Here is a 27505-nt window from a genome sequence, read left to right on the forward strand (position 1 = left end):
TTAGGCTAAATACATTTTTTATTTTTAAAAACCATACACATTACTCGACAAGTTTCAAATGTAAATCCAATCACGATATCCATTTAAAATGCTCAAGATAAACAGACATGAAGTACTTTTATTTCCAAATGTTAAAAGATAAAAAAAATAATAATCCATAAAACAGATGGAAAAACATTCTTTCCCATTACAGGAAGAAGCTACAGAACAAACTCCTCATATGGATTTCGCTCGTCTTTTCAATTTCTCACTTTTCTTTTTTTTTAATGCAATCCTAGCTGCTATTTTGTCATCTGCAAAACAAAGCATTCCCTCAGAGGACGTTGTGATTTAACATCTGGAACTCCTTCCCCCCTGTCCACGGCCCTAAAGGTGAAGATGGCCAGAAGGCTGCAGGAATAATGTGCAGCCTGCTGCCCAAGTCATCCTGTGTGGTTGACAAGCACCATCCCAAACATTTTGAATTAAGTGTGGTAATATACAAACTAACGGAGGCTTGTTCTCTTTCACACCATTTGCACCCTGAGATGAATATTCCAGAACACACATTTTAGTGGCCAAAACCCTCCCCATATAACTTGATTGGTGTCAAATCATCCAAAATCGGGTTTCGTACCATGAAAGGTATCATCAGTATTGTCATAAAAATACAAAGGTACACTTTTTTTTATTATGATTTGTATCAAAATTATTTTTTCCCCAAGGAACGCTATGAAATAAAGTACCCTGTGCAGATAGATACCAGTGTATGCTCTAGACTTTATTCTTGAAAAATGTCCAATTCTTTAGCGTTTCCAGTACATCAGGTGTCAAAAATATTTTACAAACAAATCAAATGCAGCAACATTTATCCACGGTGAACGGAGTCTTATGGACAGGGTTTAAAAAAAAAAAAAAAAAAAAAGCCTATTTTCCTCCACGTTTTTTAAAATGCCAACAAACTAGAACTCGGAGGAGTAAAATTAAGTATTCCCTAAGGCATGATCTTAAAAGATTGAATGAAATATGAAAATAATTCACTTGCTTTTTTTTTTTTTGACCAAGACAATAATCCACTATCTAAATACACAAAGTCTGAAGTTAAAAGGTTCTTTCTTTTTAGATTCCTTTTTTAAAATTAAATACTTTTTCTATGCCTGAGTAAACAAATGTCAATATTGTACATTGGCAGGAGGGGGGGGGGGGGGGGGGGCGGCGGCGGCGAACGTTTTGCTGAGAGAAACAAAAACATAAATTAAATGCACCAATTAAAAAAAATAAAATAAAATAAAAAAAAAAAGACGACCAGGGTCCATATTTATCAAGCATCCAGAGAGAGAAACTCTTTCACAACTGGCCCAGAAGGATCAGCATGAGGCTTATTTGGTCCTACGTTTAGCTGTAGGAGTAACAGTGTTTAACCTGGGAGGAGTTACCTGCAGGTGGAACATGAAGGGACAAAGCATCGCCGAAATTGTTATTGTAGCCAAGGCACATTCATGTTAAGTCTATATAAACGTCTTATTGAAAAATAAACAGGCGCACTGGCTGACTAGCGTTACTTTCAACTCAAATGGTCGTAATAAAACAAAAAAAAAAAGTGACAAACTTTAAGTCATTTTAGTGTTTTTATGAGCTTTGGCAAAAACAAATTGTAAGCGTTAACATGCATAAAGTACTGATACACTCATGAGTGTTCCCTGCATCAAATAATCTCCATCAGCCTCTTTTGAATGTGACTAATAAACTACTACAAGACGACGTTTTCATTTTACGTTACAAAGTGTTGTAAAACCACAAAAATCTACTTCTACTTCCTGCTGAAAGCGACTGTAGGAGGCTTCACGAGGACCACGCTGTCCAACTCCGAGGTAAGACTTTGTTTCAGCTTGATTCTAGGTGTCAGTCTGTGATGCTTGCTAAATACGGGCCCGGAAACTATTCTCAACTCCCTTTAATTAGTGAACCTTTCAACATGTGGAAATCCTTGAACACAACATAATGAATGAAAAGAGAATCCAGAACTCCAGAAGGTTTTTGTGCACGTGAAAACTATCGAAGAAATGGAAGAAGTAAATATTCATAGCAATGTTAGTGGACAGAGGCCCTACTCGTCTTTCCCGTCCCCTGTGAAAAAAACCCTCGCCCGGTGGACCTCTTTTCTATACAAGCCTTAGTGTTTATCGGTTTGGCGAGAAGGTTCTACATTTATCTACAAATATATAACAAATAAAACTTGCAGGCAAAAATAGTTAAGTTTCAATAGAAACACCCTTTTCTCCTGAAAATACAGCAGTATCTGAAATAATCCTCTCATTCATTTTTTTTTTAAAATTCTGTCCCAGTTTTCTGCATCATACATCAGGAAGCTCTTTTGCCTACAAACTGAAAAAAAGTATCTACAAACTTTGTAAACAGACCTGCTTTTTCCAAAAAAAACATAAATAACTCAAAATATTAACAGCCAATGGAGCAGAAATAAGTTTTGAATGAGCAAGGGCCAAAGAGATAAATATACAACACCATTCAGATAGAAGAGAAGCTAAAGGTTCTTTCATAATTCTTACAGACCATCTTCGAGCCAGGAGGGGGACCTCCCCATCTCAATTAAAATAATAATAATAATAATATTAATAGAACAATAAAAACAGGTCACTTTCAATCCGAGTTTAAATTCACCCCTTGTTTACCGACAAAAACTAAAGTTACCGAGGAGGGAGGGGTGGAGTCAGAGTCCTTGTGTTGCAGCGGGGTTTGAATAAGAACCAAAAAGAAAAGAAGACCAAAGCATCCACACCAAGCTGTACATTCCTCTGAATGTTTGCTGTTCTTTTAGTCCAGCCCAAGCCAAGCTCACAAGACTGCGCTCTCCTTCCAGCCCTCCGTCTCTCTTCTCCAAGTGTTCCTTTGCTTTGTTTGAGTTGAGCTCCTTGGTGGCGGGTAGAAAAGTGGGGGTGGTGGTGTGGGGGTCAGATCAAAGGGAGGTCTCCAGGCTGTGTAGGGGGCTCCCCGGGGCCGAGGGGCTTCCTGATTTGGGGCCCTCTGGGAGGAGGTGGTTGCTGCTCTCCACAGCATTATTGTTCTGGTTGGGGGAGGGAGAGAGGGGCGTGGGGGAGGGAGAGAGGGGCGTGGTGGGGGCGACAGTGGTGGTGGGAGAGGGCGGCGTGGGCGTGGCGTTGCGGGGGCTGGCGGAGTTGCGCTTGGTGGGAGCGTCGTCCTCTGCGTCGGTGTCATCTATGAGGGGAATATGGGGCTCAGAGTCCTCTATCCGAAATTCAGGGTGGGTCATGAAGTTGTGGATTGATGATCGCGAATCGGGCTTCTCCATCCCCTCATAGAGGGAGACGGAGCTGCGGAATGCATTCACCACCCGGATCTGGAGGGAGGGAGAAGGGACAGGACACAGAGTTTTAGTCACATTCAGCCGTGACGCGTGTGCGTTTTGAATTTGAACACGATTGAGCGATGACAAATGAGGGCGCAGGTTTTATTGGGTCAATAATAGGTGAGTTTTAGGGGCAAGAATCTGTGACAGGGATAACTCTCGTGCAGGTGTGCAGTTTTGTCAAATTGTAAATTCACAATGTGTAAAACCAATTAACTATGTTGTCCTACATATTGTCTGGACTGTGTTAACCTCGAAACCACCTGAAAGTTCATAGTGTCAAGATATTCTTCAGTTAAACGTCTGTCTGTGTTTCACTTCCTGTTTCGCCAATATATTTACTCTAGAGCATCAAACGTCACCGCGTTCTGTACTACAAGTAAAAGCATGAGCTAGTTGAGCCATACAGAGACTTCAGGTAGCCGTAGTGTGTGACAGACTGCCACTTCTTATCGCAGTGTGTCAGAGAAATGGAAAACTGGAGTTGCATCCGGTGGAGACAAACCTCAGACTTGTCTTTGTGCTTGGCGAGAAACTATTCTTAACATTCATGTGGTAAATCAGCCAATGTCTTGCCAAGGGTACAAGCCAGTGTCAAACCCAATGCAATATAGTAGTATGTCACAAAACACGTGGTAGAGGCCTGTGTCTGATTAATCAAAATGCAGAAGGAAACCGAGACAAGAGGAATGCTGTTCTTTAGACGAGAGCAAAGAGAAAAGGGACAGAGGCTGGACACAAGAGTTTGCTTTTGTTGGACATGCTCAGGAAAAAAGTGAGGAGAGAGAAAGACACGACAGGAAGAGACAGAAAGAAAGAACAAAAGAAAGAAAGAGATGAAGAGAGAGAGAGAGAGAGAGACAGGAAGAAAGGGATGGTCAGTTACAGCTTATGTTTGTGGAGTAAAAACAAAAAAAGCTGCAGCAGCCAAGCATGTCTACAAGCTGGTATACATGTCAAAAACAGCACAAAGAGAAAAAACTCACAAACGAGACCAGAGACTTTGAACCCATGCAGAGCGTGGCGCTACCTTGTGTTCAATGGTAGTAAACCTTTGAGTATAGCCCATGACACATTTCACAGAATCTAAAGAAGAATATGTGGGGAGTCAGTGGTATTCATTTGTTTTCAGGCAAAAACATTGCCAGGTGGACACATTCTGCCAACAAACAGTATTCACAGAGAAAAAAATACTTCTTGAGAGCAACCTGAAAGGAAAAGTTGAAAGTTTAGAAGCAAAGCACCCGTCGGGTCAAAGAGGTTCCCCAGGAGTCCCACCTGAGACGGAGACCTAAACATTACTGCAGCATTTTTTTCAATATGCCATGGGAAGAAACAACAACATTGGATCTGCTGTAAATGTGTCTGGGGGAAAGTCCCACGTGTTTACATTCAAGAGCACAGTCATTTATTCCATTAAGCTCTTTTCGTGACATCTGTTAGACATTTAAAATCCCCTGCTGGTCAGATGGTCTGCCTGGGAAGATCTGAAAGAGAGAAAGAGTCAACAGCCACACAGCTCTTTGTAAGGGCACAAGGAGGAAGGCCTTTGGAAATACCATCATCAAATGATCCGTGTCCGCCCTCGACGTAGTGATCTTCTACGCTGAATGGACGACTGGCACGAAGGCCGTCAGGCCGTTAAAAACAACAAAAAACAAAAAAACTACACACAGCCTTGCATCCAAACACACCAACAAACTGCAGCTGCTCATCTATCGGCTTCTTTTTGGAGCCTATCCCTTGCCCCCCCCCCCCTCTTTCTCTTCACACACACTCTTTTTCACAACAAACTCCCACAGCTGGGAGGCACTGACTGACAAGACATCCACTGACACTCCGTGTCACGGTTTGTCTGTATAGTTTTAGGCCGTGATCATGGGCATATACTCAAAACATTTACCCGACTAGAGAGCTGCGACACAGACCCATGGGTGCTACAGCGGCACAGAGCAGACTGAGGCAGCTGCAGACAAACCTGGTTCCGGTCAATCCAGAAAATAATTTTTTGTCAAATAGTAGATAATCCCCCCCCCCCCCCCCAAGATAACAGTAAAACCTTTTTCATTTCTGAGACCGAAGCAGAAGCAGAACAGAAAACATGATGACACAGAGAAAACACCTCAACACTAGAAGCGACCTGGTTACAGGGTACATATATATATATACACACACACACAGCAGTATTATCAAAGCAATATGGAAGATGTATTTTTTTTTCTTTAAACAGGAGGGAGATATCAGGAGAGGCATGAGAGAGTAAAAGTGTCAACGAGTGGAGGAGGAAGATGTTAGAAGAACAGAAGAGATAAAAGTCTCATGCACTAGAGGAGAACACGCACTCACACCCCACAGTGGCAGAAGCGGTGTTGGCGGCAGTGGCAGTAGTGGTAGTAGTAGAAAAGGCTACATGTGTAGGGCTAGAAACATTGGTTACATCGTGCTGTTGTTGGCTGGAGTTGGAGGCCTGCCGCCTTAGAGCCCCCTGAAAGGAAGTTCCACTCTGGAACGCACTCACTACATCCATCTGTAAAGAATCAGACAGCATGACAGGAGAAAAGCCCAGAGGAAATAAAACACAACACAGCCAGAGGAGAGAGAAAAAAAAATAAGGAGAAGGCACCAGTACGAAAGAAATGTCACTTGGAAATTGGATTCAGGCATTACAGTTAAAAAGAGAGAGAAAAAAGGGATGTTGGGTTTAAAAGGCACTGATCGGAGGGAGCTCTGACCTCACTCTCACTCTTTTTCTCTGCAGAATCCTTCCATACTTCCAGCTACAGCCATGCCAATACTATTTGAACATCCAGCTGCTCTACTGTGCCTCCCATCCAATCCAATTCACTTGCTTCTCATCAGTACCTTCAAACTAGTCGCGTTTTAGCAGATAGTCAGAAATAGGCATAGGAACCTGCTTTAGTTCAGAAGCAGAACAGAAGAAATTAGAGGAAAGGCTTTTGTTTTTAGGGCACAAGCCATTTTCTTTAAGAATGCAGAGAGAAAGAACAACACAGATTTTAAGCTGGAAGAGCAATAGAGGTAAAGGGTTTATGGCTTTTGATTCCCTTGGTGTGTTTGGGTGTCGTGCTCTGTGGAACGCAGAATCGTCGGTAGATTGTTACCTGGGTCTGGATGCGATTGAGGCCTCGGAACCAGAGGATCTGGCCTCGGCGAAGCTCCCGTTCAGCATGGTCAATCTCCTCGTTGTCTTCCAGCTCGTCCAGCTCCTCGTCTGGGATCTCCGATTTCTGGGTGCCGTGGCCTGCTGACTTCAAGAATTTTAATCGGCTGGTGGGTATCGATGAGATTACCTGGAAGACATCAGGATTGACGTGAGCAACACTGACTTATCACTTACGTCACACTCCTCAGAATGGCAAAGCGGCATCTCATTACGGCAGAACGAGCCACGTTTCTGGGCAGCCAGTGAGCCCGAGATAAGACGCCACGCCAAAGCTAGATGTGAGACAGCCAGTTTGATGCCATTTGGTTTGCTCAGAGGCTCCAAGACCCTCCCACAGAAAAGTTACTGACTTAATAGATAACTGAGTTACTAAAAGCTGAGGCAACACAGCCACAGTGTGAGTCCTACAACTGTCAGCTCTTTCAATCTATACACACAGGAACTCAGCGCAGCCCTGTTTTGACAACAGTCTTGATGAATTGACGAGTAGATAATGACATATTATGTGCACTGCTCTGTAGGATAAGTGTCAGAGCCAAATATAAATACTGTACATCACACATTTATTATGCCTCTGTCATTGACAGCAACAGCAGTGAATAATCTTAAACCTCAATCTCTCATTGTCAGGAATTACAAACAGAAAATGATATTTGATGCACAACAGAACAAACAAAGTGAAATGATAAACTCCAGATTCCATGACTGTAAAAGATCTTTGACATCGAGACAAACAAGTTCAGACGGCTAAATTAAAATTTGGAACATACTGTATTGTTACACCTGCCACCATATGTCACCCACTACGCCAACTCCAACACAGGGGGGCACTGTCATACCATATTTTTTGTCTCCGGCCAATTGAAGGTGAAGCTCAGCTGTATAGTCACATCATACCTGTCCCCATAGTAGAGAGCCAAAGCCTAAGAAAGTACACCATAGCCACTGGTCTATGGTCAGAGCCACGCAGCTGAACGGCTTCCCACCAAACTGCACTATGACGATCTGGAGGAGCAGGAAGAGAGGCGGAATTAATTAGAGACTTTTTTTTTTTTTTGCAAGCCGCACGTCTCGTGGGGCCGATGATCTTTTTTTTCCCCATATGAGTCACCGAGCACATTCACACAAACTCTACAAGTTAGCCACAGAACTCTGAGTTCTACTTTACCTGGATAATGAAGGTACCAAAGACAATACTACAGAAGATAAGGTTGTTGAAGATGCCGTCAAAGACATTCCTTTCACCGTGGATCTTGCGGGCATTGATCTCGTTGAAAAGCTGCATCAGTACAAAGGTATTGAAGACAATGGTGTAGTGTTCAGAAGGCGGGGCGTGGAGGGGTGTATTCCTGCCGCTGTCTATATCAAATATCTTCTCTCCTACAGGAACAGTCAGAAAGAGAACGTGTTCAAATAAAGATGGATTTACACAGGAAACGCACAGTAAGTCCACTGGCTCTATGTACATGAAGAACTATAGCTTCTTACCCGCAAAGAGCAGAGTAAAGATGATGATGAGCTGGAACACTCCCTGACCCAATATGTTCTTCATCATGGTGCGGGAGATGAGAGGCTTGTTGCGTCCATATGGCTTCCTTAGCAGCAGGGCTTCTGTCGGGGGCTCTGTGGCCAGGGCTAGTGAAGCAAAGGTGTCCATGATGAGGTTGACCCATAACATCTGTACTGCCTTCAGTGGAGAGTCCTGGAGGCAGAGAGAGAGAGATAGGCACCAAATTAGGTATATTTAAGACAGATCTGCAATATTCACGATGCAATAAGACACTTAAACAGCTGCATTAGCCTGTTGAGTGGACGTGAACACGAAACAACTCTTGTTAGTGCTAACCTGTGTGATGCAGGCTCCTGTAAATGCTACGATGACAGCCACCACATTGACAGTTAGCTGAAACTGAAGGAACTTGGAGATGCTGTCGTAGACGTTGCGTCCCCACATGACGGCCTTGACGATGCTGGAGAAATTGTCGTCAGTCAGGATGATGTCAGACGCCTCCTTGGCCACATCGGTGCCGGCAATACCCTGGAGACAAAAGGGGTGATCAAGAATCTGCCTGCATCTCATCGCAGCATATTCAATCAGTCATCCTTTTCACTAGACCTCTAGTCTAATTAAAAGATAGTAAAAACAGAGAAAACTCACCATTGCAAAGCCAACATCAGCTTTCTTCAAGGCAGGACCATCATTAGTACCATCTCCTGTCACTGCGACTACTTGTCTTTGTTCCAACACTGTGCTGTCAATAATACCTGGAAAAGTATGCCATGAATATTCAAAATGAAACATTGAAGCCCAAAACAATAAACTAGTTCCTCTGATAACAGAATAACAGAAGTACCTTTCACTAAGGTGTGTTTGTCTGTGGGGGAAGAGCGAGCCAGTACTCGTAGTTTGGGCCAAATCTTGTCAATGCGTTCTTGTTCAATCTAGAAACAGGAGACAACACTTGAATAGAATCCCAACAGAACACTTTCAACAGTCTCTGATGTGCAGTGTTTCGCTGGGGCCCACCTCTCCTTTTTCATTGCGTATCCTTCGGTTGAACTCTTTGCCCTCAATGCAGAGGAAGTCGTCTCCAGGCAGTAGGATGCCACACTTGGTGGCGATGGCTCGTGCCGTGTTGATGTTGTCCCCAGTCACCATGCGCACTGTGATACCAGCACGCTGGCATTTCCTGATGGCGTCTGGGACCTGAAGGAAAGCGAAAACACGATGAATGAAGAAAAAAAAAAAAAAAACGTGTTTTGCATATCAGTATTCAAATTAAAGTTCAGGTTTTGGAAAGTGCTCATTAGCAACATCAAAATCTGCAGCTTTTATCTCTGTGCATATCTTTTGTTCAGGTTTAGATTCATATAGGGACTGTATGCTGCAGTCTCACTGCTCTTATCAGCCCCTTCAAACCCACAGGCAATTGATTGCAGCAAACCAGTCGGGTGTGTGCTACCTGCCCATCACAAAATGGCAGAAAGCCAAAGTAAATGAGTGACTGATGAAGAAAGTTGAGCATCTAGCAAGCTAATGACCTCGTTCCAATTCAAATATACACTTAGTTGTGGAAACAATGCCTCAAACGCCCCAATATCATAATGCTTGTATTGGTTCAGTATATCATGCTTGCGCCAAAGTGGAGCCACTCCTCGTGTTTAGAAATGGCTGATGCAGCATCTCCTGTCATTCACTCAGAAAGCTTTGGTTCCCAACCGTCCAGTGGAGCAAGCTAACCCGTTAAGGCTGCCAGTAGGTCCTCTGTACGCAGTTAAATTAAAAACAATCATGATTGTAAGCCACCACACACACGTGTAGCCACTAACCTCGGGTCTCACGGGGTCTTCAATGCCCACCACACTGAGGCAGGTCAGTCCAGAGAGGATATCGTTTTCATTGTCCCAGTCAGGCTCACCCTCAGAGACGGGGAAATCTCTGTATGCAAGGCAGATGGTCCTCAGGCCCTCTGAAGCCATGGGCTCGATCACTTTCTTAACCATGTCATCTCTGTCCCGAGGGCGGAACACCTTGGCCTCACCATTTGCTGTCAGGATTTTATAGCACCTGGTAGGCGAAACGGGGATATTAACATCTTATATTAATATACGAGATTAGAGAAGCAGGTAAAAAGAATAGCCAGAGGAAGAAAGGCATTAAGAGAGAGTTGAGAAATATGGATGAAGGAGGAGATGGGTGCAGAATGCTAAATGAATAAAATAATTTAGATGACAGCGGAGAAGACAAAGCGTTGGTGAGCTGCAGTAATAAGAGGTCACACTAAGCCCTCTGTGGGTTAAAAAGAAGCCTGCTTGGTTAAGAGGCTTACAGAGTTGTTACCGGCTCATTTTCTCAGCGCCTGTTTTTAAGTCGCCAAGTAAGGGGCTTGGGTGGGATGCACTTGAGCTTCTTAGCTTCTTAAGCCATTACACATATCATTTACTGCAACGTCTGGCCCACCGGACCACAAAACAAAATCAATGGAATAACCTTTCCTTGACAAAAATAATGTGGACAGAACTGATCACACTTACACATCAGTGCATGTTTCAGGAGAAACACAGATAAACACAAACCATACAATGCAATACATAAATAAAAGATTAAAATTACTTTTTTAGGAGAATTTCTGAGGCCCCTTTGCTGAACATACGGTAGCTGCCATCGGCCATCTTCAACACAGTGCTCATGGACTTGCGGACTGAGTTGAAGGTGTAGACTTTGTGCAGTTTCTCTTCGGGGATCTCGTTGCGTATAGCATGGTAGTCGCGCTTCAGGTCAGTTGAAAAGCCAAGCAAGGAGCATTCGGTCTTGTTACCCACTTGCCGTGGCAGGCCCCCTTCTTTCTCTGGAGACTGAAGAAGAAAAAAAAAAAAAAAAGGTTGGAAGACAGTAAGTATGCTCCGAAAGCCAAAAACACGACAAGGCAATATTCATGATGAGACGTAAATTAGAGTCACATTGCTTTCCTCAGGCCTACCATGATGTTAGTAGTGTAGGCGCAATTGACTGCGATACCCAGAATCAGCGTGTCTAAAATGGAGGCAGGGATGCTCTCTGGATCAGGGACCTTCCTGAAGTGCTTTTCAGCGATGAAGGCCTGCACCACAGTCATGCGGTTCATGGTGAGCGTACCCGTCTTGTCAGAGCAGATGGCGGTAGCATTGCCCATAGTCTCACAGGCATCCAAGTGACGTACCAGGTTGTTGTCTTTCATCATTTTCTGTGGGAATAAAAAACAATAAATCAAAGGATTACACCCCTAAATGCAGACCTTTAACAGTATATTTTCTGTGCTGGACAACATTTTAACATTTGGGGCAAAAAGAAATATGTGTGTAAAGGCTACAAGATTGAAATGAGTAGTTCCTTGATAGGATGAAGCCCTCTGTTGGCTAACAACTTCAGCACAAGGGATCATAGCTTGGCTTTAGGGTATCAGTTAGCCAAGTCTCCTTGTCTTAACAGCCTGGCCGGCTAGTTGTAATAGGCTGAAGTGTAAGCTGGTCGGCATTGGCCACAAGTCACTTGGCTAGGAGACTTTACCTTAACAGAGTATGCCAGGGAGATTGTTACAGCAAGCGGTAGGCCTTCGGGAACAGCCACCACCAGAACAGTGACGCCAATGATGAAGAACTTCACGAAGAACTGAATGTAAATGGGTGTGCAGTCCTTGACCCAGGGCAGATTCTGGATCCAGAAGGTGTCAACTACAAACAGCACCACCAGGATAATGACAGTGATGGCTGACATAACCAGTCCTGAGGGGAATGAGAGAACAAGAGAGAGAATAGAAAGAGATCAATCAAACAATTTAACCTCATTTACTAGGGTTGGGCAATTGGAAAAAAGTATCGGCCGAGTACATCAAACATTATAGAATGTTGGAGATGTAGACAACAGAACGAGGGGATCCTAGCGTACCAGCACATAGCATTCAGCTGGGCCACAATCGCATGTTTTTGTCCAACTCACCCGCTTTGCCGATCTGTACGGCTAGTTTGGTCAGTTTGCCCTGGAGAACGGACTTCTCTTTCTTGGGAGGGCCGGCTTTCTTCTTCTCCTCTGCGTCACCTCCCTCATCGCTGTTCAGTGGCTGCATTTCCATCGCAGCCCCGTCCTGTGCTTTAGCTGCAGCAAAGAACGAGATCGAAGTTGTTAAATGAAGCGACTTCGACAGTCCCACCATAATGCTGTGACATTTTAGTGGTATCAAGTGATGCACGTCATTTGAATGTACAAAATTTGATTTTTATTTTCATATTCAAAAGGACTCCAGGATTTAGAAAAACCAGCGAACCAGTCTAGTAGTTTTAACAAATCAGCCTTCACTCAGCCGCCGCATGAAGCCTGTTTAGATTTGCCTATTTGCTTACATTTGCAAAACCTGAAATAAAAACTTCACTGTTACACCAAGGGAATGAATGAACTGTATGTGGTCAAATAACAAACAGGATAGTTTTTTTTACTTTAAGTAAAAAAACTGTCTATACTTTCTGTTATGGTTGTGTTAAGAAGAACACGTTTATCAATAACAGGTTGGGACTAGATTTGATCCCAAAGTTATTTGATCTAGCAGAGTCACAGCAAGATGCTTCAGATCAGCATGTACTGTTTAACACAATAAAGCACTATATTTCAAGGAAAGACTTACAAGAGTAAAAGAGATGTCACAGCACTCAGAATTTTAGCATGCTCTTTTTTGCTTCCCGGGAGTTGGTACTTATGTTTGCAGTGATCCGACTGTACAATAATTAGCTGGAAGACTAGGAAGTGTAATTACCATACTACTCCCACCTTGAGATTTAAGTAACAGGTTGACTAGCTAGTAGCATTGGGATCCATCTGAGGAATCGCCGCCTTCGACAGCAACCACAGCAGTTATTGCCAGTTAAATCCACATAAATCCCTTTCATCTCTTCCTCAACATCCCCCAGGACCCCCCCCCCCATCCCTCGCGTGCAGAGCTGTCAGGAATCCCAAACCCATATCTAACCAGGTAACCTTGGAAAGCAAAGGACGGAGGAGAGGCGGTCGACAAGCCGGCCGGGGGCGGGTCTCTGTCGTGTCACTCAGAACGATAAAATCATTAGCTCTGTCGAGCACTAGCGCAGCAGGACAACTGACACTTTTCCATCTCTCTCATTTTGGCTGAAATTATTACATTTTGGGTGTCATTCCTGGACTTTTGTTTTTTATGAGCATAGGCAGCACGTGTCCAATTTGTCAATGCGGAAAGCCATATTTACTATGGTGTGGACAGGTGCACGGTATTGTGCGTGAATGTATGTAGCGGCATTAACACTGGGCTACTGCAGCTGCTGTGGACTGCGGCTTGTTCTGCTCTTACATGGCCTGTGTAATCTCAGTCTAAAGGATTACTGCTGATTCCTGGCAGGCAGAGGGAATCCGTGCACCAGGGACTCACGCCAGGGTTGTGGTCACAGACCCAAGCACAACTGATCATAGAGTCCCGGCAGGACTACAAGCCTGGCTAGCTAGCCGAGTTGCCACTAAACAGCCTCATTATCATCAGTCTGAAATTGTGCAAGTCTTACAGTTTGACTCTGAATAGCTCAGATTGGGGCATCAATAGAAATCAAATTGTGGGGGCCTGAGGGAGAGAGATGGGTGGGAAAGCAGATGTTCTGGCTCCAGAATTGTTGCGTGGCTTTAATCTCCTCATCACTAATCGCTATAACTGGATTCAGTAGCACCTGCTGCTCAAAGCGCAATGTGCCAGGGAAGGACGAGAAAAGAGGAGATAGAGACAGAAGGGAGGGCCAGACAGTACAATGGACGGGCAAGAACAGCCAGTACCAACAAACTGACTACGTGCAAAATGATGCAACTTCTCATCACTAGCATAACACCACTGCAGCCAATTAAAAACAAATTGAGGCTTTAACCCATATCTAGCGCTGTGAAACGGGAGGAGTCATTGATAAAAATGAAGGCTAATACATGAAGGTAAGTGCTCAGCAGTAAAGCAGTTATATGAGAGTGTGTGTGTGTGTGTGTGCGTGGTGTGTGCAAGCAACTTACCTTTCTTACGATTTTCCACAGAAGCTTCCTGCTTCTTGTCTGTGGAAAAATGCACCGTTAAGTCAGTTGTAGTGCTTAAAAAACAATTGGTGGGCAATACACAGTACCTGTGAACCACTACTTCAAATAGTATGCATGTATATCAGGTGGATAACTATGTCAGTTCTCTTTGGTTTGTCTGTGATTGTATGACAGATCATCCAACCATTTTCAGCATCAACTTGGAATGTGGGAACCTGTGAAGGGCAATTTCACTACTTTCTGACTGATATATTAAATCGAGAATGAAAAGTAACGGCAGGTTCTCTTTCAGCTCAGCCCTGGACCTTGAATCTGCTTCCTAACTTGTGTAAGTAGCCAAACCTGTATTATTAGTGTGCATGCAACTCTGTCAAGTACTGCTATTTTCTGCACAAGCGTATCCCTTTCTGCTTTCAATATAAAAAAAAGTCTCAATGCAACATGATGGACTCTTTATGCGAAATGCAAAACCGGTGGTAGAAAATGGAAAACTCCACGCGAACATGTGACCAACAGAACACGGACGGGAAATAAGCAGCGGATACTAACTTTTTCTCTGTTTTTTCTTCTCCTCCTTTTCCTTTTTCTTCTCCTCTTCATCGTCTTCATCATCCTCAGCGGTCCCAAGTAAAGTGAATATAATTCCAGTTTGAGAGTTGACACCCACAGCAGTGACCAACATTTTCCCTGAGCCTTCCATTACATGGGTGCCTTTGGACAGAGGAGGAAAATAAAATGTAAGTCAGTGCGGGAGGGATAAGAGTATGTCCAGTATCTATCTGACTGACACTTTGCTCCCAAGAGTTTTATTTGTTGCTTTGACTTTTTCATTTCGGTTCAGACTAAACGCAGATGCAAATATATCCTCAAAACCTTTAATCAGCAGCCTTTAATCAAAAGCTAATTGTCAGTCTGGGTGAATTAATGGGAATCTGAGAGGCTACAACAAGGTTTCCCCAGAGATCTCCGCGTCTGCATCCCTCTCAGATTAATACAGAAAAGGCAAACAACAGAAGAGAAAACAAGCTTAAGTCAGAGGAAAAGAGACTGAAAAGTACAAAACATTTAAAAGTTCTCTCACGCCTCTCTGTTAATTAGAGGATCCCTTCTTGTCATTCGTGAGAGTGAGTGCAGAAGGTATACAGCCCGTCTTTAAGGGAAATCAAAAAGCAGTGTTGGAGCAATGTGTACACACACACACACACAAGAGGACACTCCTCCCTTCTTGGGGTCGTGCCAGTAGAGAGCCAGATGAACCAAATAAGAAGTGTTTTCTGCAGAATTCCTACACACTTCTTGTCGGGTTCTGAGTAGAGTGAAAACAAAGCTACGCGACAGCACAAACACGGTGCTGAAGGGGCTTTTGTAGACTCTCCACACAGCAAAACTGAATCTATTAAAGTTTTGTACGGCTGCTAATTGAACACCGAGCAGCAGGATAGGGACCCCGTATAACTTTCAATTCTAATCCAGTTCGTCACCAAAGCCATGCAAATTTAGATCACGCCATTGAATATAGATAGAGTCTGATCTCTGAAAGAATAAGCAAACTATCACCAGAGCAGGAGATGTGTACTACACTGAATACTGATGAATTCTTCAGCTTCCTGTAGTTAATTATGTTTAAATTAATTCAGCTCAGTCAATTTTGCAGATAGTAGCGTGTTAAGATGCCAGTCAAAGTTTCAAAAACCCCAACCTTCATTGTCTTCTGTTAACCAGCAGTGAGAGAACTTAAATGATTTGATTTGTAGTAAATTAAACTGAGGCTTCGTCTCACCTGATAACATCATTGGATCTTTTTCTTGCGTTTTCTTGACATGGTCCGACTCCCCCGTGAGGGAGCTCTCATCAATCTGAAGATCGTTGCCTTGGATCAGGATTCCGTCAGTCGGCAAAAGGTCGCCTGAAACGCACACACGCGTAAAAAGACACATCTTTAATTTGGAAGAACAATAGTGTATACAACCTTGGATTTCATGGTATTCATCCTAAGCCTTCTTTGTATTCTATCCATCAAAGAAACACGACTTCAATACAAATCACTATCTCTTCTTACCATATTTTATTTGTGCAACGTCGCCGACCACGATCTCAGCCACAGGAATTTGGATAACTTGTCCTGCACGGACGACAGTGAATTTCTGCTCCTGCTCAATGCGGCTCTGTAGGCCCCTGAACTGCTTCTCTTTGCTCCAGTCGTTGAACGCCGTCACCAGCACAACGCAGATAACTGACAGAAGAATGGCAGCGCCCTCGATCCAGCCTGCTTCTGACTCAGTTTCATCCTCCACACCGCCAGCTGCCCTTCCACAGTCTGCAGAGGGACGGGGGCAATCTTAATACAAGTTCACCAACAACTCTCACATAAATCACCCCCCCTCTTATCACATCATCCCATCACTCAGACACAATTACATGCACACATTGAGAAGAATAAATGCAGTGTAAAACATTAATAAAAGAGGACGTTTCGTAAGATTTTACCATGAAATAAATTAGCTAGAGGAGTGAGTCAGGGACAAGCAACTGTCAAACATTTGTTTAACATAAAACATTCAAAATAGATTCCAAACATAAATGGGTTAATACCAACAAACAGTAACACAGATCAATAAGAATAATAGGAAACAGGATTGTAATGGAGAGTTGCTTACGTTCTCTTTCGGCATCTGGAGGTCTATAAAAAGAAAGGCCTAGTGAAACTATGGCTGCCACTTCTAGGATAATCAGTGTGACATCCTGTAGCGCCTCCCACACTAACTGTAAGAAAGTTTTGGGCTTTTTGGGCGGTATTAAATTTTCCCCAAACTCTGTTTTCCGCTTCTCAATGTCTCCAGGCTGTCCACTTAGACCTAGGGAGGGACAAAGACAAGAGGACAAAGGCATTTCATTGGTAAGATTTTCATTTTTTAAATCCATCATGGATTTTAATGTTGGATAGAAAAATACAAAGCTTAAATATTCACATCCAAAACTCACATCCTGGTTCACAGGAGGAGAGCTCGTCACTGGGCCTCCAAAAACAATATCCCCGAAAAGAATTTCTGACAGGACACTATGGAGGCGACAATGCTGGCCAACAATGACACATGCTGTGGGCATGTCAAACATGTTCCCCTCTTTCAGGTTTGCAAAGAAATGAGAGAGCAGAGGTCACACCTAATCCCATGAACTGCCTTATTTTTTTTTTACAAATACAATGACCAAATGACTCGGGAGGTCGAATCCGCTTTAGACTCACAGGTGCTTATGTATACTACTGTCCTGTCCTGTTATAGTCATCTCTCTGACACATCACACGTGTGGCTGGCCTGAGACCCAATCATCCATGTGCACAGAGAGCATTCTGCAGCCAACCATTCAAATGCCTCCACATCGGAGGCACAGTCATACACTCATAAGAGCCTTCGCACATTTGATGATGCATGACAGTTTTTTTTCAGTTCTATTCACGCCGACTGACTGTGTGTGTGGGTGGCTGTGTAGACTGGATGGAGCTGTGGAAGGGAAGGGAAGGGTGACTGTGTGAAACCACTACGGACAGGCAAATGGGGGGCCGGGGGGGGGGGGGGGGGGGTGTGACGGTGCAAGGGACTAATAAAGAGTGGTGCTACCGTTGGCTGAAGGAAAGCTGCACTCGGAATAGCAGCGTCTTAATAGGGAAGAGGGTCAGTAGGGGCGACGTATGGACAGACGGACACGCATACACACAGACTAGAAGCACAATGCAAATCATGACACCACATTTGGATAATGAGTCCGTGCAGCAAAAAACAGCTCAGGGGAGTGTGAGGTGCATTGTTTGTCTGCAAATGAGACAATTCTCCATCAGAATGGCTGTCAAACTAGACCCGTGATGGAGGACACTGAAGTAGAGAGTCCATCAACAGAATCTCACTTTTTCAAGGAAAGGCTGGCTGCTTGTCTTTGTCATATATATATATATATGATAGAGACAAAAATATATTTGAGTTATTCACTGTAAGTTGAATAAAACAAGCAACATGAATACTTTTCCTTGGGCCGCTAAACAAGAACATAATCTGTAGATTAATTGAAAATGAAAATAATTGAGAGTTGCAGCCCGAGACCGCAGTTGGTTGTTTCAGGCAAATGAAATTATTTTACTGTCACGGCAAAGTGAGAAAGAAACGGTCTGCAACTGTTTTTGTGAAGCTTGTTGATAATGAAATCATAAGTAGACTTTGTACATTTATCAAAAAAATAACTACTTTTAGCATTTCTGCCTTCTAATTAAATATTTACACACGGTCCTGATTTTTCTTCTCGACTATAATCTATGGGCATCAATTCCCTCTTCTCGTCATGTGAACATTGTGATAGCTTTCTGACACCGAGTGAGATTTGCAGCCCCCATCAGCTGTTATTAAACTGCAGTAAAGGTGTATTTGAGTATTGTCTGGTGGATTGATAAATCAATGTTAAAGTGACGGTTACATTCTAAAATCTAACACTGATGCTTAAATCCATTTTATGAGTCAGTATTGAAAATTACACTTGACCAATCCCGTCATTGAAGATGCTTTTGCTGGTTTCCAATTCCAAAATAATCAATACATCATTATCATGAGCAAGATAATATGATACCAGTACAGTAATAATGGGGACGCAACAACAGATTATTTTCAATCACCAATTATTCACTTCAACAGCTATCTATTAATCAATCAGCAGGTCAATTGTGAGAAATAAATGCAAAAATGTCCCCAAATGAATGCTTGATTTGTCTAACCTACAGCTTAAATATTATCAAAGTTGTTAATTAATTTTCTGTCAATTCATCAGACTGGTGCATGCCGTGTCCTATCATGTATTTAGATCTAATTTAATTAAACCACGGTCTCTCCTAAACAGGTTTTGGTCTACAGCATTAAAGAATAAAATAATAATTAATTGACATTACAACCCGACACTAACGCATACTTTTCTAAAAGAGGGGGGTGAGAAGAATGACGATGACTACTACGGGGTTTATCCTGCATCGCTGCTCCCCGTCCGTCTCTCACCGGCTGCTTTGATTCTCTACGCCTCTAATGAAAACATGCTGACAGCTAATACCCCATTCAAGCATACAACCACCTTTTCCCGTTGCATTAGAGCAATAAATACAAGTGACAGAGGACGATCAACATGTCGTCCCTCCATCGGACGCTTAAACAGGAAATAGGTTGGCCTTGGCCCCCCCTCACATCATTTTAGCACCCAGAGTGTGTCTCAAGTCAAGCAGCTAATCATTAACCATTTCATTTGGATGCTTGTCCCCAGCTGACCCGTCCAAGTACTGTCATTTCAGACTTCAGCGAGGGGTCGAGGAGGTAAGCCTTCACACTCTGGGCCCGTCACAAGTGAAGGAAACAGGGTCACGATTTCTCTTTTACCGCTTTTACATAACTGTGTGCAGGCGGAGATGTGCCGACACACCGTCCCTCCTCACCGGACTAAATATTTCAAAGCAATCTCACTTCCCAGAGAATAAGTTTCGTGCACATAATACCCTGCTTTGTGTAAACAGAATGTAGCAAAGAGGGGAATCCTGCTCTCGGTCTTCTTACTTGTGGTAGACTTCGACAGAACATCTGAACTCAACCAGACCCGAGATGGGAACTCTTGATAAGAACCACAAGTATGATTGAGAAAAAAATAAATGAAGTGTGCTCTACTTTCCTTTCTCCTACATACAGTCCCCGTCTGAATCACAGAGGTGAGTCGGTGTATACAGACGGAGCATTTACGTTGTGCTTTTTGATTCCCAAGAGCCTTCATTATGTAATTTTATAAACAGGTAAACCAAAGTAATTGTTAGATTACTTAAGAATGAGTTCACGTGTGCTTTGTCAGTATTATAAAACGAGACAAAGATGTTCACATTGCTTGAATGTTAACCCCAAATCTGGGTATGTTAATGTAATATTATGCTTATCAGAGTCTAACATGGATAATTGGATTATGGGATTCCCATAATAGCTGCTCTAGTTATAGTATTACTTTCATCATATAAAGAGCAGATTATTAGGTTTTGCACAAAGGTACTTCTGGGTAGCAACTGATTCAACATCTTTCACTTTCCCTGCTATTATAGAAAATGTTTTTTATAAATACTAAAATGATCTTTGAGGTTCTTTTTTTTTTTTTAATTAAACTTACATTAGCTCTCATCCTTGTACCGTCTTTACTTCACATTTCCAAATGATCGGGGAACTTTACGTGTTGTTGCACAGAAGCAGATTCTGTGCTAATGAGCCGGGCTCTGCTCTACAAATGGAACAATAGTGAGACCGTGCCACCCTCATTACTACAGCGTGATCATTTTACCTCCAAAAATAGTGTCAAATGGGTATTATCGCGCAATTTAACCAAACATATTTTTGGGGTAGTACACCCTACTTTGGTATTCTGGATAAGACCACCGAATGAGATAAAGCTACGACTACGAATCTACAAAATCACTAAATATCTAAATAGATTTAATTGTTTTCTACTTCGCAACTGAAGGTTCTAAAATCACCAAAACAATCGAAATACAAGGAAAAACTAAAAACGATTATAAGTTGATCAGTTTACCACCCCAGTTCCCACTTACCAGCTCCAGTAACAGGAGTACAGGGTCGGCCCTATGCTACATCTACTCGCTGGCTAAAGCAATCATTTTGAATTCAGACGTGAAGACGAGCTCGTCCGATCCCCTGAATTACTAAGTGTGAACTTTCATTTAACAGTCTGAAGCTTCCCATCGAATGAGGGGTGTCGTGTCTGGAATGATAGATACGGGAGAGCCCGTCTGCTTTGAAGAATTGCAGTCCAGTTGTACGAGCCTCTCGGCCCACAGTCCATTGGACCAATAAGGCTGGAACCAAAATATTTGAACCCACTGAAATAGCAATCAACAGGGAGCATCTACGAAAGGGGAACATTGTCAATAATATTGATGGGAAGTGTCCTTGTCTCATTATCCAGAGGAAACAGACGATCCCATTGGAAGAAAATAAATGCTGCTGTGTCAGTAGAGCTTGCTGAAGATATTGATACTATGGTGTGATTTCATTCATTCATTTTCCAATATTACAGATAAACATTACAGATGCTTTGCACCTCTGTAGTGACTCTGCGGGTATCTTTCTTCGTCATTTCTGGGCATCTACTTTCCTTTTAGCATCAACTAGTTTGGGTGCCCAAAATAAATCATCCCCGAGCCTAAATACAGACATCTGGGTACACTTCAGAGTACAATGCTATGACCCTGAGCTGTGACATTAAATGCTGAGAAAATGTGATAAAAAAAAAAAAAAAAGGATGGGAATTGTGGTACAATACTCTTTAGCTCTTACAAACTCACGAGAGACAAATAAAAAACAAAAACAAGAATGGTTGCAACTGATTCAGCAGAGGCTCAGATGTCCTGACTCATCAAGCAAGAACTTGAACAATAAATAGAAGCCATAGCGCAGATAGAGTACACTTTCTCTCTACACTCAATAAACACCCACATCTCTCAATCTCCATAAACCAAGTACGTAATGCAGGCTTCCAGTTAAAATGTGTCATCTCCAAGCTAACCCTGGTGTTATTTTTGCATGCGTGTTTGACGAAGCTCGTACAAAAGCCCCAGAGAGCATTACACAATCGTTTTTTTTAACAAAATGAGTAGTACTCCACCTGACGAGTAACCTGATTTTGATGTGTCAAAACGTGGTGGGGTTCCCCTTTAAATGATTCTAAGATTTGCATAACCGATGACACAACGAGAAATAAAACCCAGATAAACGGAGGGAGGGGAAACTGAGACTTAGCTGCTACTCATTTCATCCCGTTTACTTACTGAAGCAGAAACAAAAGAAGCTGTCTGCATGCACAGACGAAGTGAACAAATAACACCAGGCCACCTGCGGGAGCTTCAGGTATTGGTGAGCGCTCTCTTTCCACCACACAAGGGATCCTCACCACTATGGAAACGGGATTTGTTTTGAGAAGTACAGCACACCAGCAAAACTCCGAGGAGAAATGATAAAAACGCACAGTTGGTGAATTCCGCCTCTCTCCCTCCTTGTCTTGTCATTCTCCAGCTGTTCCAATAACGGCAATAAAAGCCCTAAAAAAATAATAATCTTGAAAAAAAAAAAAGGGCTTTTATTTTATTACTCTACAGCAGTGTGACTGGGTTAATGGTTTACATTTGTCAAACAGATAAAAAAGGTAATATTTAAATACGATTTTGTCAATGTTCATTACCATAATTTAGAAAGCAACAGTGCACAGTGTGCATAATTAACTATTGTCAAACTCAGAGCTCAGGTATTTTCATTGTTTTTAAATAAATGTGAAAACACAGCCCAGTGAATTGATATCTAAGTGAACTGGGAGATGTTAGATCTTTAGATACCCAGCCTTATACGGAAGCATGGAGAATTGCATAAATTACATTAAGCTTAATCCAAAAAGGCCGTGCTGAAAACTAGTCAAAGTAGAGCGGTACAGCCATGCACAGCAGCAACAGAGAAGTTCAGTCAAACTTCTTTGGATGAAAAAAAAAAAAAACGAGTTTGGAAATGTGCAGGATTAGCAACGGATTTGGTTTAAGATGTTCGCGAAAATGACCAACCAACTAATTAGAAATCCCTTTTCAATTGTCAAGCTTCTCTAATCTTAAATGATGGCTTAATTTCCCGAGCTAATGAGGAATGAGCTGAGTGGAAGTGTCAAAACTTCAGCGGCTGTGTACCAAAGTGGAACAACACCTTCTGTGAGCGGAAGCTAAACGTCGTGCTAATAAAGCTCATCGGTAAAGCAACAGGCCATTTTATCAAAACATTTGTTTGCATTAGGAATCTAATATTCTCTCAGACTTAAAACACGGTTGACGATGGTAAACACAGACTGTGGATATGCAGAAAACAGATAAAGAGTGTGCAGCTACAGCAGAGGTGGATTTGATATTCCAAACATGTTTGCAGTATTATCTTACCAGAGCGAGACTTCTTTGTGCTATAAATCAAAAAGCTGATGAGCCTCAACAATCCACATTCTTCTTGTTGTAGCACGGACTAGGTTGAATGGGCGAGGAAGGACAAGCACACTGAAATGAAACAATGTCACTCATGCTACAAATATGACAGGACTCTGTGTTCAACAACTTTGACACATCTCTAGATGCCTGTTTTGAACAGCTCACACTCTACCTCTCAGCTGCCAAATGTCTCTTCGGTTAAGACATCGGTTTACTGGCCTTTATAACAGACGACGAAAGCAGCAAAAGAGGCCGCGCGGTGCGCCTTGTACACCATATTGTCAAAGAATTAAACAGCGAGGTAGTAATTCTTTGAGCAGTCATATATAGTATGGCATTTAATGCTTTCCTTTTGATATGATGCAGCCCAGGACATTTTTTTTTGCTTGCTTTGAGACACTGCATACAGAGGACTACTGCTGCTACAGCGAGTACGCGGTGCCGTTTTAATCTGGGATCAAACTGAAAATCCCCACCCATACGAGTTCAGTCAAGGTCATTCTGGCGATTAGGCGGACTGTCGATAGAGGCACAACTGAGACAGAGGAATAAAGACTGGTCTAAGGGGGGGGAGAGGTGCTGTCAACCACCACTGGGTTCTTCTGCAGCATAACTAGTACATTTTCCCAAAACTCCCTCCTATCTTCATGGTGAAGAGTTTGGTGGCGCAAGAGTTGCGCAGAGGAGACATTCAAAAGATGAACTCACTCCTTCCCTGACATGCTCAAGTCATTACTAACCAGCCTTGCAGCCTCCCGTTTTGTCCGCCACATGTGGGACATTGACCTGCCTGCAGCCTGGTGCTGTGCCCAGGCTGACAGCTGGTCTGTCTGAAGCACAGAGACACACAAACACGCACACACAGAGGTGAAGAGGGAGGGACACATCCACAGGCCTTGAAATAGAGCAGGACTGGGCCAGGTCAGAGCCACCCTGCCCGGCCACCTGTCTGGCATATGAGTTTTCTAAGGAAGTGATGTCAAGGTATCCACAATGTGGAGGACATGGCCAAAGACACGCCTCCGAAACTATGCATGCGCTGCATTAGCATTCCAACAGCACTCGTTGTGAAAACATCCTGTATCTCATCCAGTGAAAACATCCTGTATCTCATCCAATTAAACAACAGTCATTACATTGAGGATAGGGGAAACATTACTCTACCATCTGTAGGTGATGTTTTCAACCGGTGGCAGAGTCCGTGAACATCCTCATAAGAATCCCCAATTTTGCCTATCGCCTCCGCTCCTCTCAGTTCCATGAGGGAGCGCAGTTCTTTGAGCGTGCAGCCAAACTCTCCATCATGGTTGGCCTCCGCCATGGAGTTCTTCACCCCGCTGTACGAGTTGTTCGCCATTGTCTCGCCGTTTCCTCTCTCTAAAAGCGTCGCTGCTTTGGCTCAACAGTGGGGGTGAAAAAAAATAAAATAAAAAAATTTAAAAATAAAAGCGTTGTCCTGGAAAAGCTTAAATCCTCAAGAGAGCGAACGCAGTGGTAGTTCCCATACACAGCTGACAGGCCCTTCAGAGGCAGCTGGAGTCATACGGCAGGTAGCAGGGCAGGGATATTACAAAACAAGCCATTTCCCTTGGAGAGCTGAGTTCCTAGTCTTTCATGGTGACTGAGGATCACCCAGAGGCGGAGATCACCATGAACGCAGATCTGAAAGAGAGGAGCAAAAAAAGTGTCATTAGTAAGTGTTATTTCGCGTACAGTAGGGTTCCCCATGCATTTACTAATATCACACAGACAACTCATGACTGGTATTTGCACAAACCGTCAAGACAAACTTCATTTCATGTCTTATGACGCACTCGGGCGGGATTATGCATCATATCTGTACTTTCATGACGGCTGTGTTCTAACAAGCAAGCAAGCAAGCAAGCAAGCCTGAGCATATTCTTCTGTGGACTTTTCCAACATTCGTTTTACAATAAATGTATATTACCATTTTCTATCATTTCTCTTTCGGATACACGGATACCCTTAGACAAAACCACTTCGCTGCTGAGACAATGAGCAAAGTCATTTGCAAAAACTGCCTACAGCCATTGCCAAGAGATTTTGATTAGCTGTACTTGAGTTGTAATAAAATCATAATAATTTAGTCATCTGGACAAAACTCCTATCAGGTGATGTGCACTCAGCAGAGCATCGATACAAACTTCTTGCTGTTTCACACACAGCAACAGCATCTCCGTTTCTTGCCTTTTGTGTTAATTAGATTTGACTTACTGTATTTGCTTAATAATAATAATAATGACAATATAGATAAATATCCAAGATATTTTTCACTGTGGTCGAGGCAATCTACTCATGGACCTTCAACAAACCATGAGACAAAATGATACCTGCTTATTGTCATTTAAATCTTAAAAAATGTAGTTTTTGTCGTATATGATTGCAACTACTCTATGATCCAGTTTAAAATGCACTGCGTCTGTAAGGGCACATCATTATTTGTAGACTGACAACAGGTATTGGGGGCTGTAATTATTACTCAGGTAAGTAGGGAAAACTAAAGACAAGCTGTAAATGTAATTATTATTACTACTATCGATTCGTCTGACGTTGCTTGCCCTCATACTTAGTATGGATGAGCTGTTCACCACTCAATCTGACAACCGTCAGAGCGAGGAGGACTACCCGTCGGAGATGCAACCTACGATTATAAAAGCACAACACTCATCAGCAACATTCTGCGTCAACCCGGCCGATCTGCTTCGACAAAAGGGCTTTTTTTTTTTTTATGGGCTTTGTTACGATAGTAGTAACAAGCGTCTCCTCCATTTTCTACAGTGACGTCACCGGCGCCTTTCTGAAAAGCTGAGAGATTTTCAACTGGAAGCGCTCGGAGTGGCCGCACAAAAAAAGGGGAGAGTGCTGGGTGCTGCACTTTTTCTTTAGGCGGCCACATAGGCTTTGTTGAACACTGCATTCTGATTGGTCAATTAAGGCATCCTACGGTCTGTTATTTCTGCATGACAGAGCGCTGCTATGAATAAGAGAGCATCGCTATAGACGCAGTTCTGATCTCCGTGCACGGTGAGAGGACTCCTTTATTCAGCAGAAGCAATATTATCATTTTTAAACAGATAAAATATATATTTTTAATCAATTTTGTCAAATTATTGATGTCTTTAGTATGTAGCCGTGTAAAAAGACAATTTGATTTGTACCGTCACATACGTTATCAGATATATATTAAGCATTAGATTGTTTTAATAACTCCCCTTTCTACCCTCTCCACCCCCACAGAGGACTCCCCCTCCTGTGACACACACACACAATGGCCATTCTGAGTGGTAACAAACAGCAATTTCCTTCTCTAGTACAACCAGGTGTTGAGTAAAGCATTACAGTCAAATCCTTTGAATTCTTTCAATAAATACAGAGAAGATTGCATCACAGTAACCCACCATGTCAAGCAACATACAGTAGGTGTGTCATTGGGGAAATATATATATATATCCCCCAGACACTTTCCCTGCAGTGTGGGGTAACGCACAGGGACCAAGTGACTGATTACCTCAGGAAAAGCCTCGTGTTTAATCTAATTAAGACTATCTGTGGTATCAGGGAGCTCCATGGTCCTCTACATGGGAGAGTCCATTGTAATGAGAGGCTGATGTCCATTCAGCTGTAATCAGCCAACACAACGGAGGCTGAATCATTCATGTCGACCAAGTCGAGAGGAATTTGTCGTGGTGCAGCTCCGACACAAACAGAAACACAGAACAACGAGAGCAACACAATCACAAAAGGATGAAGGAGGGCACGCGGCAATACGTTTTAAAGAGGACTAGATTGTTCTTGTACTCTCGGGAAGAAAACGATAATTGGCACTGCACAGGTAACCTGGACTCAAGCATGTGATCCATAAGGCACCAGTGCAAGCAGACGCAGTTATCTCCGCTGGGGAGGTTTTACTCACTTTCTGCATTTCCGGCTACAACAAACACCAAAAGATGTTTGAGAGAACGCTATTCACCCGTCTTCACACCGAACAAGCAACTCCAAACTAAACATCCAAAACTCAAGAATATGTCAGAACTTTAAACTGGGATGCAGAAGGAGAGAGAAAATGTAGCCGTTATTATCGCTCACTGCACAAATGAATGCTTGCAGCTTATTCCATCGACTTTCTTGGAAACTATTCTGTCACATGTTGAGATTCTATTTGGAGCCATCTGCCATGGAAAACAGGACAGAATTTATTATTTATTACACGGCATAATTGCAGGGCCGGGTGTATTACTGAGGTGGGAGAGAGATCACAGAAATCCCTATTTTGAAGAGGAAATACTGCTTTACCTCTCGTACTGACCACAGGTTTAGGGGGAGGTCTTCAATGCATGTCGCCAT

The 27505-nt window shown here is 42.9% G+C and overlaps 1 protein-coding gene across 4 annotated transcripts in view; it reads right to left on the minus strand.

Annotated features, from left to right (window-relative positions):
* The window catches only part of atp2b1a (ATPase plasma membrane Ca2+ transporting 1a), a 33410-nt gene continuing 5905 nt past the window's right edge, over window positions 1-27505 (minus strand). The window contains exons 2-22 of one of the 4 annotated variants that reach the window (XM_076111725.1): window positions 24305-24802; window positions 16773-16970; window positions 16175-16432; window positions 15896-16021; window positions 14665-14826; window positions 14095-14133; window positions 12025-12180; window positions 11596-11810; window positions 11030-11272; window positions 10663-10904; window positions 9879-10116; window positions 9076-9255; window positions 8903-8990; window positions 8707-8813; window positions 8395-8586; window positions 8037-8250; window positions 7717-7928; window positions 7446-7553; window positions 6487-6675; window positions 5802-5891; window positions 1-3355 (exon numbers count right to left, since the gene is read on the minus strand). In XM_076111725.1, the coding sequence (XP_075967840.1) occupies window positions 2954-3355; window positions 5802-5891; window positions 6487-6675; window positions 7446-7553; window positions 7717-7928; window positions 8037-8250; window positions 8395-8586; window positions 8707-8813; window positions 8903-8990; window positions 9076-9255; window positions 9879-10116; window positions 10663-10904; window positions 11030-11272; window positions 11596-11810; window positions 12025-12180; window positions 14095-14133; window positions 14665-14826; window positions 15896-16021; window positions 16175-16432; window positions 16773-16970; window positions 24305-24497 (3852 nt within the window). In that variant the 5' untranslated portion in view covers window positions 24498-24802 and the 3' untranslated portion in view covers window positions 1-2953. The remainder of the gene's footprint in view (window positions 3356-5801; window positions 5892-6486; window positions 6676-7445; window positions 7554-7716; window positions 7929-8036; window positions 8251-8394; window positions 8587-8706; window positions 8814-8902; window positions 8991-9075; window positions 9256-9878; window positions 10117-10662; window positions 10905-11029; window positions 11273-11595; window positions 11811-12024; window positions 12181-14094; window positions 14134-14664; window positions 14827-15895; window positions 16022-16174; window positions 16433-16772; window positions 16971-24304; window positions 24803-27505) is intronic. The other 3 variants (XM_076111727.1, XM_076111726.1, XM_076111728.1) reach the window with 3 other exon arrangements.

This window comes from Anarhichas minor, unplaced genomic scaffold (assembly GCF_050575085.1).
Source record: "Anarhichas minor isolate MPS153535 unplaced genomic scaffold, ASM5057508v1 ptg000045l, whole genome shotgun sequence".
Taxonomy (NCBI): domain Eukaryota; kingdom Metazoa; phylum Chordata; class Actinopteri; order Perciformes; family Anarhichadidae; genus Anarhichas; species Anarhichas minor.